Source organism: Coccinella septempunctata, chromosome 1, assembly GCF_907165205.1.
Source record: "Coccinella septempunctata chromosome 1, icCocSept1.1, whole genome shotgun sequence".
Classification (NCBI taxonomy): domain Eukaryota; kingdom Metazoa; phylum Arthropoda; class Insecta; order Coleoptera; family Coccinellidae; genus Coccinella; species Coccinella septempunctata.
Window position 1 is genome coordinate 2,994,159 of NC_058189.1, and position 14,316 is coordinate 3,008,474.

At 37.5% G+C, this 14,316-nt stretch overlaps 2 protein-coding genes and 1 long non-coding RNA gene across 4 annotated transcripts in view; 1 reads left to right on the top strand and 2 right to left on the bottom strand.

Annotated features, from left to right (window-relative positions):
• Positions 1-10,300, top strand: part of LOC123306226 (roundabout homolog 2-like) — a 256,341-nt gene extending 246,041 nt beyond the window's left edge. For both annotated transcript variants that reach the window (XM_044898813.1, XM_044891624.1), the window contains exons 4-7: positions 4,484-4,750; positions 6,744-7,021; positions 7,081-7,297; positions 7,376-10,300. In XM_044898813.1, coding sequence (XP_044754748.1) covers positions 4,484-4,750; positions 6,744-7,021; positions 7,081-7,297; positions 7,376-9,267 — 2,654 coding nt within the window. In that variant the 3' untranslated portion in view covers positions 9,268-10,300. The remainder of the gene's footprint in view (positions 1-4,483; positions 4,751-6,743; positions 7,022-7,080; positions 7,298-7,375) is intronic.
• LOC123310069 lies at positions 9,353-14,224 on the bottom strand. The gene is made up of 2 exons (XR_006537353.1): positions 13,589-14,224; positions 9,353-9,658 (listed from the first exon to the last, which is right to left on the bottom strand). It is a non-coding gene; the product is annotated as an uncharacterized LOC123310069 (long non-coding RNA).
• LOC123309305 lies at positions 12,213-13,054 on the bottom strand. The gene is made up of 2 exons (XM_044892721.1): positions 12,874-13,054; positions 12,213-12,776 (listed from the first exon to the last, which is right to left on the bottom strand). The coding sequence occupies exons 1-2, from the start codon at positions 12,948-12,950 to the stop codon at positions 12,512-12,514; spliced, it is 342 nt and encodes a 113-aa protein (XP_044748656.1). The 5' UTR covers positions 12,951-13,054; the 3' UTR covers positions 12,213-12,511.
• Positions 14,225-14,316: the final 92 nt, after the last annotated feature.

Genomic DNA, 14,316 nt, shown 5'->3' on the forward strand with positions numbered 1-14,316 from the left:
ACAATGGTGGAGGCAGAATCTAGACTCATCTGTGAAGAGAACTCTTTCCCAATCGGCCTCTTCCCAATGGATATGCTCTCTCGCAAAATCCAAACGCGCCCTTCGATGGGCTGGGGTAAGAGCTGGGCCTCTTGCCGCGACACGAGACCTTAAATCATATTCTCTGAGGCGATTTCTTATTGTCTGAGTGCTAATTTGCACCTCATGAGTTTGCTCAAGCTGAATTTGAAGGAGGCGAGCGGTTGCAAACCGTTGTCTCAACGAAGAAACTCTCAAGTAACGTTCTTGAATGGCAGTTGTTGCCCGTGGTCTACCCTGTCCTGGTCTTCGGACATTCATACCTGTCTCCCTGAATCGCTGCAACATTCTGGACACACTTGTATGGGAAACTCCAAACCTTTCTGCAATTCTTGTGTCCACCCTTCTTCTCGCAAAACTATCGCTTGTGCACATTCCTCTTGGGTCAAATTGCGTGTTTCGCGTTGCATTGCGATCGAGTGTAGAAAAACTATTGATCACTAGAATTGATCGAGAACAACTGAATTTAGAATGGAGCCAATACATTCAAAATCTGATATCATCTTTTTTTATTCCTGCTGGGAAAAAACATCTCTATTGAAGAAAACCGTTGAAAGTCGATAATATATGCATGCATAATTCTGATAAAAATAATTATCATTGAGAACACCTTCAGTTGTAGAATAAATTTGAGATTTCCATAATGTGCGTTAATTTTTTTGCGCTGTGTATATCTTAAAAAACTATATTCATATTGTACTATACAGGTCTGTAAACAAATTCGAAGGACTTAGGGAAATTATTCCTCGTTGAAAATAAGGAGGGGTAGTTCCTATAAATTTTTTTCGAAATCGTCCAAGATACAGTCTTTGGAAGGCGATCACGAGTTGACAGTTTTCAATTTTTTTTCACGGGTTCTAAAAAACAATGGGTCATAAAACTATACATAATATGAAGCACTAAGTAGCTGTTACTCACACAATTTTTTTAGATTTCATAACTTTTAGGGGTTGAAAATAACAACTCCTTATGATTTTCCTTCAAAAATTGTTTTCGTGGGATAGATTTTCGAAAAATAAAATTCTCATATGGTTTCCCAATCAATTCTGGAGAAAAAAAGTCTGTCGCAAAATTTCGATACAGTCGATTCTTTTCTCGGAATAAATAAAAACTTACAAGCAGTTCTGATCACTGTTCATTCCATTTCATCGTATAAGTGTTCCATAGAATGAGTACCTCCCGCTAAAATACATGCATCAACTCTCTGCCTCATAGACCTTCGTATACTGCTTGTAAGTTTTTATTTATTCCGAGAAAGCGAGAAAAGTATCGTCTGTATCGAAATTTTGCAGGAGACTTTTTTTTCCAGATTTGAATCGGACACCATAAGAGAATTTTTGAAGGAAAATCATTAGGGGTTGTTATTTTCAACCCCTAATAATAAAGTTATGAAATGTTAAAAAATTGTTTGAGTAACATCTACTTAGAGCTTCATATTATGTATAGTTTTATGACTCAGTGTTTTTTAGAACTGTCAACTAGTCATCGCCTTCCAAAGGCTATTTCTTGGAAGGGAGGTCGATTTTGACTATCCCTGCTCATTTTGATCGAGGAATCATCTCCCAAGTCCTTCGCATTTAGAGACACCCTGTGTATTCGTACAACTAAAGTCAGAAACATCGTAGGAGAAGTTGCAAATATGAAATGGTGAAGGGCTGGCCACGAAGCCAAATAAGACGACAGAAGGGCACAAAGAATCTTAAACTGGGAGACTACAGCGAAAACGTGGATGAGTGGATTAGATAAGCGAGAGATGAGGAAACAGACGATTGGGGGCAGGGAGAGCCCTTCATTCAGATGGGGGTGGATAACGATCTAGAAAGGAGGGGGAAAATAACTTGTTTCCGTATTTAAAAGACTGATTATTTCAAGCAATCAAGAATTTGGAAGCGAAAACCTACATTCAGATGAGTTCAACACTGGTTTTTGAGGTGATAAAGACGCGTTGCCTTCCCATATGCATGAAGAACATTACTCTTGCTAATAGTCTCCCAAAAAAAATATTTTTTCAGGAAAAGACATACTGAGTACACGATAAAGTTCATATTCTATTTATGTTAGTATCTATTTTCGGTTTATATGCTGCCTGGCGACGACGACTTGAGTCCTTGGCGGTATAGACTACAAAAGAATTATTGTGATCTCTACTTCTTGCCACCAAATATGCAGGATGGGAACGAAACTTTTTTTTTTGTTGGACAAATCTATTTCGGTTGTTAATTTCCAATAATAAACTCTTGGAATCATGATACTGTAAAAAAAATTGGTTTTGAAATTCTTGTTTTTATTATGAGGTATGAAAATTAAAAAACCAACAAACACAAATTAAAACATCCATTTGTCCGGGCTTTTAACAAAAAATTCTAGAGATGGATTGATGAAATTAGGCACAAAATATGGCAGTTAGGGTCCTTAAGCTTTTGTTTTATATCCACTTATTTTGAAGGCTGAGTATTGCAAGAATCGTATTCACTAAATCGTTCTATCTAAACTCGTGAAACACAAAGGTTTATTATTTATTTATTTATTTATTTATTTATTCATTAGAAATAAGGAATATCCTGGCCAAGAAATCCTCTCGCGTCTACTGGAGGCTTGTAGATTTGAAGAGAATTCTCTATAACTGCTATGAATAAAAAATTCTAGTTTTCATTACTCAAAGACCAGTTTCCTTGAACTAAAGCATTACAACACAAAGTATTATTATTGTTCTGTTCAGCAATAATTATTTCGTATTCGGGATTCTAGCCTGAAAACTTTCAGATTTTTTTCTCTCCTCCACACCACAATTTTGAACCCTCTAAATCAGTGGTTCTTAACCTTTTAGTGATCAGGGACCATTTGACAACATTGTTGTCTTGTCACGGACCACCAACTGTTCGGAGGTAATATTAAGTACGTAAATGTCAATTTTTGTAAATGAATAAACAAGGTTGTTGTAGTTATAAATTTGAATGAACGAAACACCCAACAATCATTCAGAGCCAACAGTATTTTATATTTGTATTTTTAAACAGATAATTATACAGAGTAGCTTTATTATTTCAATGCGATTTTTTTCACTGCATACTCTTCACCAATTTATGAATCCTTGGTTCAGTGCTAGGTACTTAATGCCAAACTGGCATGTCGGCACTGGTATCCAACCGATATCGATGCTTGTTTTTTTATCAGTAGAATCGAAAACCCCTGCTCGCATAAATATGTCGATGAAAAGAGAGAGCATTGGGGTCTAGTCCCCCCATTTTTTCTATTGAAGAAACCCAGTTCAATATAATAGCCGTCATACTTTCGTTTTGGTGGCATTTTTCTAGAAAACTCATATAAAATAATTGTTATCAATAAGTGCTCTTCAGTCTGGTTCAACCCTATGTCCTGTCGGATGGCTTCGCGGACCACTTCGGGTGCTTTCAGGGACCACCAGTGGTCCGCGGACCACCGGTTAAGAACCAGTGCTCTAAATGAATCTATCGGATCCAAGAATCAGGTAGTGTGGATGTATTGATCTGCTTGAAAACTGATTATGTGTAAATAATCTGAAAATGCAATTCAGATGGCTGCATTCAACTGCCCTTTTTCATCACTAGGAATTCAAGTAGAAGTAGCTGATATACCAGCTACTTCATATTGAATTCCTCCAGTGAAAATAAGAAACTTGTCACCGGAAAAATTCACATTCTCCAATTCTAGAAATGTTTCAAGAAGATTCGAATTCGTGATGTCTTTTTCTTCTTCTCATCTCTACAAATTATTATTCCGAGAATTTTCAGAATGCCCTAGTTCCACCAGCCAACAATAGGAAGTAATACTCTTTTTTGTCTGGAACTTCCATCCATATTGAATGCGATAGATGATTATTTTCTTCAACAATACATTATTATTGTTCGCTTTTGCATACGTTCCAGGAAATGCTATTTTGCTCACAAATTCCATAAACATATTGGATGGTTGATAAAAATAACTCATCATTCAAATCGAATAATCAGAAACGAATATACATCGTCTCTGATATCATTGGTTTAGTGTCTCAATTCAGGGTTTTTGACTCGTACAAATATTTCAACAGTAGATTCTTGAGGTCAAAAGAAACACTTGTTTTCTTTACTATTTTTCTCGAATCGGCTCGGTTTGAAAGATACACTGTTGAAAAACTACAAAAAATGTTAGTTTTCCTGCCATATCTTTATGTTTTGTTCTTCCACAGTCCCGTACTTGAAATTTGATGAAATTTTGTCGAAATTCTAGGGGTTGTAGCTCAGCCATCTTGAATATATGTAATAGACAATTTTTAGTGATATAATTTTTTCGATGACTTCTACCTTCTCTCGAAGCCTCACCTTTGAAAACTTCTGTGTGTAAATTCATAACGTGTACCTCCAACTCAAAAACTCTTCTTTTGTTACAGTTAAACCCTTCTTCACTAAAGAACCCCACGATATACTGGCAGTTCAAGGAGGACGAGCAAAATTCGAATGTCGCGTTGATGGTGAACCAGCCCCTGTGGTTTTGTGGCGTAGGGAAGATGGAAAAATGCCTGTGGGGCGAGCTCGTATACTTGACGATAGATCGTTGTCCATCGAAGACGTGCAAATGTCTGATGAGGGGATTTATATATGCGATGCTCAAAACGATGTCGGAACTATAGCAGCAAAAGCATCACTGGTTGTCAACTGTAAGTACGATCAATATATCTTAATTTTACACCTACAAACTTTAGATCTCATAGTTGTGACGAAAACACAATGAATTAGGTCAAGGTCTGCTTAGTCTGTGTTCCTGGTCACTCGGGAATCAAGAGAAATTATATTTGTCAGGAAAGGAGCATATAAACTCCTTTCAGTGGTAGCAGTGCTAGAGAAAAGGGTTTTAGGAGAAGGAAAACCCAAATAGAAACACTTGGGTAATATCTTCAAGGGTTGGATCATTCCAAAAAGTTTCTTCGAATCTTCAATATTGCGAAATCTAAGACGTATCTGAATCTTAGCAAGAATAGCTACACCTCCCCACTAGATTCCTTACATAGCATTGCTGCATCAGGAAGCACCTAATTGGCATGGGTCTAGCAGAAAACGAAGAGAACATATCCTATGGAAAGAAAGAATAAACTCCGGAGCAACTGGTTACCGAATTTGTTGCCATTGCTAGCCAACACAAAAATGCTTGTAGAAGTGAGGAAGTAACCTCCTTGAAGCCATCCCAGGTACTGGAGTTTATTAGATCTCTAGAACTTGGAGGCGAGCTGTTGACTATATGTAAAGCCGAGAGCAGCTTTGATAGGTGCAGATAGACCTTAAGTTCGCAGTGCAATGAAACCCCCCTTAAATCTACAATCTACTTCGTGAGGAAGTAGGGACCAATGAAGCCATCACAAGTGACTTATTTCCCACTCAATGATTTCCTCAGATCTTATTATTTTCCCAATGAAAACGAATCCATGATAGTGTTAAAACTGCTTGAGAGATGTTTCACTTGATCCGAGCTCCTTTTCAAGAACTATAGGAGGAATATATCATCTAAAGCTCCCCCTTCAAATGAAGTTTCTATTAGTTAGCCTAGACCAGTTCCATGCATAAAAAAACTGGAGTATCGAGCCATCATCAAGTACCTTTATTTAAAAGGGTTAAAAGGTAAGCAGATTTGCGAAGATATGCTTAATACCCTTGGTGATCAATGTCCTTCGTATGCTACCGTGAAAGATTGAACTGAAAGCCTCAAAAGAGGTAAATTTTCCAATGAAGATGATGACCGATGGGGAAGGTCAGTTTCTGTGTCTGTCCCCGAAAATATGGATGCAGAATTGGGCTAAAACGGATATCTGAAGCACTGAATATTTCATACGAACGCGTTCATCAAATAGTCAATTTGGACATGAGAAAAATTGCTGCAAAATGGATCCCCAAATGTTTGAATGTTGACCAGAAGCGTGCAAGGATAGAAACATCGCGTTCGATCTGTGCTCGATTTGAAAACGATGTATACTTCTTAAACCGAATTGTCCCTATGGATGAGACTTGGGTACATTTCTACGATCCAGAAACAAAGCAACAATCTATGGAATGGCGACACTCCTGTTCTCCAAGACCTAAGAAGTTTCGTGTCCAAAAATCTGCTGGAAAAGTTCTTGCTTCAGTTTTTTAGAATTGCCATGGAGTAATCATGATTGATTTTTTTGGTAAATGTAGAACAATAACCGGAGACTACTATTCGATATTACTAACCACTCTACGGGAAAAAATCAAAGAGAAAAGACGCGGAAAGCTATCCAAAGGTGTTTTGTTTTTGCAGGACAACGTGCCTGCACACAAATCTCATGTTGCGATGCTAAAAAATTCATGATTAAGGGTTTGATTTACTAGAACACCCCCCTTATTTACCAGATTTGGCTCCATCCGACTATCATCTCTTTCCTCAACTGAAGAAAAGTTTTCTTCCAACGAGGAGGTAATAAAAGCTGTGGAGGTCTGGTTTGCAGAGCAAGAAGAAACATTTTTTTTTGAAAGGTCTAGAGACGTTGCAGGTTCGCTGTAAGATCCAATTAAGAGGGGAATATGTTGAGTAATAAAATATTTTGACATTGAAATTTTGTTTGGTTCTATCGTAGGCTAAGAATTTACCAATATATCCCCGTATATCAAACTCACTATTTATATATATATACTTTGCAGCTCCTCCTGAATTCATAGATAAACCACAAGACCAGAAAGTGGGGTTGAATGGAGTTGTAGAGTTTCAATGCACAGCAACAGGAAATCCGCCACCGTCAGTCTTCTGGCACAAAGAGGGCTCCCAGCAATTGATGTTTCCTGATACATCCTACGGGCACATGCACGTCAATGCTCATGGTACTCTGCGTATCCAAGGGGTGCAGAGGGAAGATACTGGGTATTTGGTGTGTTCGGCGTTGAGCGTTGCTGGATCCAAGAGCGTTAGGGCCTATTTGCAGGTATGTTTCACTAGTCTACATCATGAGCTTCTAAACAAAATTTTCCATCTATATTTCAGGTCACATCGGTTGCGGATCTACCACCACCAATCATCCAGTTAGGTCCTTCTAATCAAACTCTACCTCTACACAGCATGGTGACTTTACATTGCAAGGCCTTGAGTCCCGAGGGGGAACAACCCAGAATGCGATGGCTCAAAGACGGCAAACTGCTTCAACCTAACAAGTTACCTGAACGATACTCCATAAATAACATTGGTGTCCTCGATATTGATGGTAAGTTGATTCAAAAAGCAATTGACAACATCCTTTGAAGATTTCTTTCGGACAAATTCTTATAAACATGGGTTTCAGACCTTCGTTTGGAAGACTCTGGCCAATATACTTGTTCAGCAGCCTCAGAAAGTGGTGAGAGTTCCTGGTCGGCCTTCCTAAGTGTCGTTGAGGGGTCAACTTCATCCCTTCACCGAAGTCCAGATCCATCTACTTACCCTAAGGCACCAAGTGTCCCCAAAATAATAAACGTTACGACTTCTTCAGTTATCTTGTCGTGGGAACCAGCTGAAAAAGATGCCACCTTAGTGGGTTACACTGTGGAATACTGGAGTCCCGATCTGCAAACGGGATGGGTAGTTGTTGCTCACCGTGTTCTAAACACCTACATGACTGTTCAAAACTTGAAACCAGACAGCTCATATGTGTTCATAGTGCGTGCTGAGAATTCCCATGGTATATCACCAGCTAGTCCTTTATCTGCGATGGTGAGGACGTTGGCTAATATGTATTCAATTCACGGCGCAAAACTGGACATGGCTAGAACCTTACTCAGCACGAAAATCGTTGATCTGATAGATGCCAAACCTCAGACTTCGGACTCGGTAAAACTGAGCTGGACCTTGAACTCTCCAGATTACGTAGAAGGTCTGTACATCCGTTTCAGAGAGCTCTCTGGGGGACCCCACAACTACAACGTATTGACAGTTCTAGATTCCATATCCAAACATTACACCGTGACGAATCTTAAGAAATTCACCAAATACGAATTCTTCATTTCCCCATTTTACAAGTCAGTCGAGGGTCAGCCATCCAACTCGCGAATCGCTCAAACTTTGGAAGATATACCAAGTGCACCTCCGGATGGTATAACTGCCGGGGTTTTCAACGAAACGGCGGGTTGGGTTAAGTGGTCGCCTCCTCCACCTCAACATCACAATGGTGTTATTGTGGGTTATAAGATCCAGATCAAGGGCGTCAATGTAAGATCGATTTTGATAAACGCGACCACGACTTCTGTACTCATCAGTAATTTAACTAATGGAAAACAGTACACAGCTAGAGTGGCAGCTGTAACGAGTGTTGGTCAAGGACCATTTTCCAATTCTGTACCGTTACTTACAGCTTCGAGGGCGCAAAGTCCAAGAACTTTTGGTCCACTTGTGCCATTAGTGAGGCAACCGTGGTTCGTGATCCTTCTTGCAGCTTCTGCTCTATCTTTCGTTTGTGTATCTGTTGGGATATATTATTTCAAACGTCGTCAGTCCTTGAACAAGGAACTTGGTCATCTGAATGTGACAGTTGTTAATGCAACGCAGTTGAATGGTAAAGACAGTTTGTGGATAGACAGAGGATGGAGGACAGCTGATTGTGATAAAGACTCGTCAATACCCTTGTCACAACCGGCTGACTATGCTGAAGTTGATACAAGAAACTTATCAACGTTTTATAAGAAACCTCTGGATAACCCTACCCCATATGCAACAACAATGTTGTTGCCACCTCCCAATTGGTCGGAAATTATACCCCCACCTCCAGACCATCCACCTCCCGATTGTCCTTACGACCATACTCTTGATCCTCCTATACGTGTTGGAAGCAACAGTGGTAGAGAGGAGGCATATGCATGTTACGCAGTTCATGCCCCAAAAGATTACAGGCCTCCGTCCAAGACGTCGAGGTCTGGTTCATACAATAATTGCTCATCTGCAATGAGCGAAGGCTCAGGTTTTCGAGCACCACCGTCCAATGGATTTTATCATACCCCGGGAAATTGCTGTGAGCCAAAAATTGGCAATACTATTTACTGGAGCGGTAATGGTAATCCTGACAATGATGATAGACGTTCGTATAGTAGTAGCCACGAAACTACGTGTTCCTGTAGTGAGTCCTCCTGTTTGTATGCCGAAGCTGGGCCGTCTAATGATGGTGTAGCTTCCAATCTCAGCCATATGAATCGCTTTAATAAGTGAAGTGTCTGAAAGTGCCATAATACCACGTAATAAATGACCTCATTCCACAGAAAATTTTGTAACGACAATTTTTTCTAATTTACGGTTCGAAATCAACAAGTGCGATAAAGTCGATTTGAAATGACAAAGGATTTCTTTAATTATGTATATATTCTAATTAATCGAAATTCTGATATCACTGACAAACTTGGCATTGGAATTTTTCCCCCATGGTATCCATGTATCATAATTTTAATTTAATATCAGTAAACTTCCACTACCAATGAGTTGGCTTTTTATTTGTTTTATTAAATATTTCTTTGTACCCATAAATGTATGTACAGATGCACTGCTGGCCCAATCAATTTCATGAATGTGTATATATATAGGGTAACATGGAAAATGGTTGGACCTTGTGAAATTATGCATTTGAATCCGGAATACCTAGTCGTAGATTTTAAGGATCATCACGAAGAAATATATTTGGAACTTTATTTTCAAGCAGTCCTTTTACTGATAACATTGACTGAAAAACTGTGTTCAATACTCGATAGGTAGTTTTGAAAATTAGGTATTAGTAGAAATATGTTGAGAACTTGCTGCGACAAATTTTCGAATCAAAATTATAATCATTTATCAATCATTTATGTCAATTGTAGATGAGTCCTATTCAATGAATGATTAATGTACATTATGTGGCAAATAATAGGAAGTTCACTAAAAATGTTTGAATAGCCATTGGTTTTTTAGCAGTGTATTTTTATTTGTCCTTATGAAGTATTTTCTTGGGCATATGTAGGAACTCACGAGTTTTTACTTTCAAAATTGTGGTAAAAATTGAATTTTTCAATTATTTTTAGCATAAATGAAGAAGTTGTAAGGTTGTAAATATAATACGAGCGTAGAAATCAACGCAATGTTAAAGGTTTTTGATTTTATTTATTTGTTTTCTATTTCATGTACATAATTGTAAAGAATACTACAATAATTCATTCTGTTTGTAACCTATGAATGATTTTTATATATGCTGATAATATATAAGTGATAGATTTTATTTGTTTTGATTTTGTATTGGTTGAATTCACATTACTCCTATCAAAAGCCCAACAGTAGAGCTTTTTGCAAAGAACGAGAGCGTTATACTTATCCTCAACTACGCAGAAATAATTTTTTTGAGAAAAATTCAACAATCGGTCGTGTCACTATCATATTAGAGAAGTGAATTTAGATCGTATCCTTTGTAGATTTGGATACATGCTGCCATCTTCACATCGAGAGTTAAAAAAGTGAATTCACTTGGACCTCGTTTCCTGCTAGGTGGCGCTAAGGTATATTCCCGCATAGTAGCGGCTACTCTAACCGAATAAAGAGGACATCAATTCGTTTCATTTTGGTTGAGGTGTTGTAACGTGGTTTCCTCGGAGAAACTTATCTCGAGCGCCAGCTATTCTTTTCACAAGGAAGAATAGCAAACCTACCAGAGTAGCTGCGAGTCGGAGACAGAGTTCGCTGTTATCTAGGGTGGTAGCGATAACGAAGTAGTCAAAATCAAATTATGTACCAGTTTATTCACACCTTCGGAAACTGATTATATAAACAACGGAAATATGTGTAGGTATGAAATATGAGCGAATCGATCAGCGTACATACATTCTGGAAATTCGATCCGATCACGAGCACTTTATAAAGTTTATACCGGGTACAGTGAAAAATCAAAGGTTGTTCAATAAAATGCGCCAACCAGAACTGACGAAATGGATACTAAGGATGACCTCGTGAAGTGAAATGAGTTGCTATGCGGTATCGGGATGTAATTAATTGTATTTCTCCAGAACTGAAAGAAACAACCAGGGCGGATCTACTCGAGGCTTTTATTCGCTACCCCAAGGGCTACGCTCCATGACTGATAGCGAAGAAAAGGTCTATTTTGAGCGCAACTACGGGATTTCACTGACGACGAGCGGTATCTCTCATTCTCTACCCCAAGGGCTTACGCACCATGACTGATAGAAAAGAAGAGATTTCTATTTCAACACTTGTGACGCGGGAACGCGGTTGACGGGACTTTCTCTTCACTACCCCAAGGGCTTACGCACCATGACTGATAGCGAAGGGAAAAGTCAGACTCGCGAAACAGGGTAAAGTACGATAAAAGATAACAGAAAGCGATACAGTACAGCAGTGTCAAAGAAGTAACCGGTGTAGGTCTAATAAAGAAACTGAACGGATAGACGGGGACTTACCTCCTTTATTCAAGGCACTCGCGGAAAAAACGAAAAATAAAAATTAATTTCTAAGAGCACTACCTTCGTAACACAAAATTTATTCTAAATTCGCTGATCGGCTCGTCGGGCACACAATCCCATAGAAAAGAGAGTTAAGAGCGTAAAGAGACAAAAGAGACTCAAGTGACAAAAGAGTCAAGTGACTAAGGAGTAAAAAGAGGCCGTCGCGGGGGAAAATCTGCTTTTATAGGCAAATCCCTCCACACGTTAAAAATCTGAAAATTCCAGAATGCGACAAGAGTGAAAAACGTCGACAGCTCCGGTTTATCGCATATCAACATCAGAAAAACGTCGAAAATCTTCAACGGCATGCAAGAAAAACAACGTTAACCACAGATAAACGGTTTTTTACATTTACTCTGCCTATCGGAATGAATGTACTGAATATTTGAGAATTAAATATTTTCAAAGGCGGAAATGTGAAATGAAAGGAATGCACTAAAATGAACTCCAATTTTCTCAGAAAACTGGGATTCATTAGAGTGTATTGTGTTGTTCTGACACAACCATAGTCAGCATCTACTATTTCTCGACGGAATGGTCTTTCTGTTGAAACTTTGAGTGATGGTGGTTGGCTAGATCGATTTGGATCGTAACATTTGTTGATTTCTATAGGGTAAGTCTTTGACTCGTACAAATATACTTAGATAATAAGCATAGTGAATGAAAAAAATGCTGAACAATAGTAAAGAAATTTATTGACTAGGTCTATGCATTGTTATAAAAAATAATTGTCATGCACAACTTTTATCATTTAAGTCATTTAAATATTCGATGTAACAAAATTCATAATGAAATCTACAAATTGAAATACAATAATGGTTGTGATGCTTAATTCAAAAGGAAATTTCACTTCAACATGCCAAGCTACTGAAGCATAGGCAGATTCATTCAGTCTTGGGAAAAATATTTATAGTTTAGAGAACATATACACAATAAATATTATCACAGTTATATCAGAAATAAATAAAAAAGATTTTTCATTTCCTTCTTCTGTCTATTTCAGTCACATGGTTGTTACCAATTTCAAGTAACTCGTCTAAATTGTCTATTCGGGGTTTATTGTTCACATCAATAACTCTCCTCAGTGTTTTCATGGTGTACAAGGGCACAACTATGAAACCGTGAAAAGCTTGGACCGACAGTATGATCATAGAGATGGAAGAGTTAGGAGGAAAACGGTCGCTAAATGCGTCGAAAATCCAAATAATCATTGAAACAAACAGCACCAATTTTCTTCCATACCTGAAAAGTTCAATTCATTATGTATGCACTTCAAGAAGAATCATTCTGGGTGGAAAATTATTGATAAATTGCGAAAGACTGCATATTGTGTACTTACATATAACTGTATTTTTTTGATACCCTTTTCCATTGTTGTAGTCCCTCGTCTGTATTGCCATATCGATTTCGGTTCATTTTAAGTAAACTATAAGATAGGCTCAGCACCGATACTGTCAGTGTTAGGATTATGGCGGTGAAAAATAATGAAGAACGCCGATTGGCTGCAAAAAAATTAAGGAAATAAGCATGTTACGTAGCTATATACAGGGTGTTTCATCATAAACTGGACAAACTCATATGACGTGTAGAGAACATCGGGAGAATCATTTTTTTCTTATGAAATATTTCCCGTTTTCGAAGCATAAGGGAGATACACGGTGTTTAATGTCATTTTCGAGCGTTATTATATTGAGTGTGGTCGGTTATGTATAAGACTGGAAGTAATGGTTTCTTGTCATATCGTAGTATTTTTGAATGCTTCATTCAGAAATGGTGTAGAGCACCGAAAAAAAAATTACAAAATGGCGGAAAACCTGCAATGTTCGTGATTTTTTTTTTCGGTTGCCAAATTGATTTTCATTTCCTAAATTAACACAATTTTTAAAGGATATCTGTGAAAAAATTTTTTCAGAAATCGAACACAACTTTTTTTTTACATGTCTACAGCGAAAAAAAAATTTCACTTGAAATTGATGAAATTTTTCACGATTGTACTTACTTTCATACCTAACACGAATATCAAAACAGAATCGAAAAATATCAAACGGTTGGACCTTGTGAAATTATGCATTTGAATCCGGAATACCTAGTCGTAGATTTTAAGGATCATCACGAAGAAATATATTTGGAACTTTATTTTCAAGCAGTCCTTTTACTGATAACATTGACTGAAAAACTGTGTTCAATACTCGATAGGTAGTTTTGAAAATTAGGTATTAGTAGAAATATGTTGAGAACTTGCTGCGACAAATTTTCGAATCAAAATTATAATCATTTATCAATCATTTATGTCAATTGTAGATGAGTCCTATTCAATGAATGATTAATGTACATTATGTGGCAAATAATAGGAAGTTCACTAAAAATGTTTGAATAGCCATTGGTTTTTTAGCAGTGTATTTTTATTTGTCCTTATGAAGTATTTTCTTGGGCATATGTAGGAACTCACGAGTTTTTACTTTCAAAATTGTGGTAAAAATTGAATTTTTCAATTATTTTTAGCATAAATGAAGAAGTTGTAAGGTTGTAAATATAATACGAGCGTAGAAATCAACGCAATGTTAAAGGTTTTTGATTTTATTTATTTGTTTTCTATTTCATGTACATAATTGTAAAGAATACTACAATAATTCATTCTGTTTGTAACCTATGAATGATTTTTATATATGCTGATAATATATAAGTGATAGATTTTATTTGTTTTGATTTTGTATTGGTTGAATTCACATTACTCCTATCAAAAGCCCAACAGTAGAGCTTTTTGCAAAGAACGAGAGCGTTA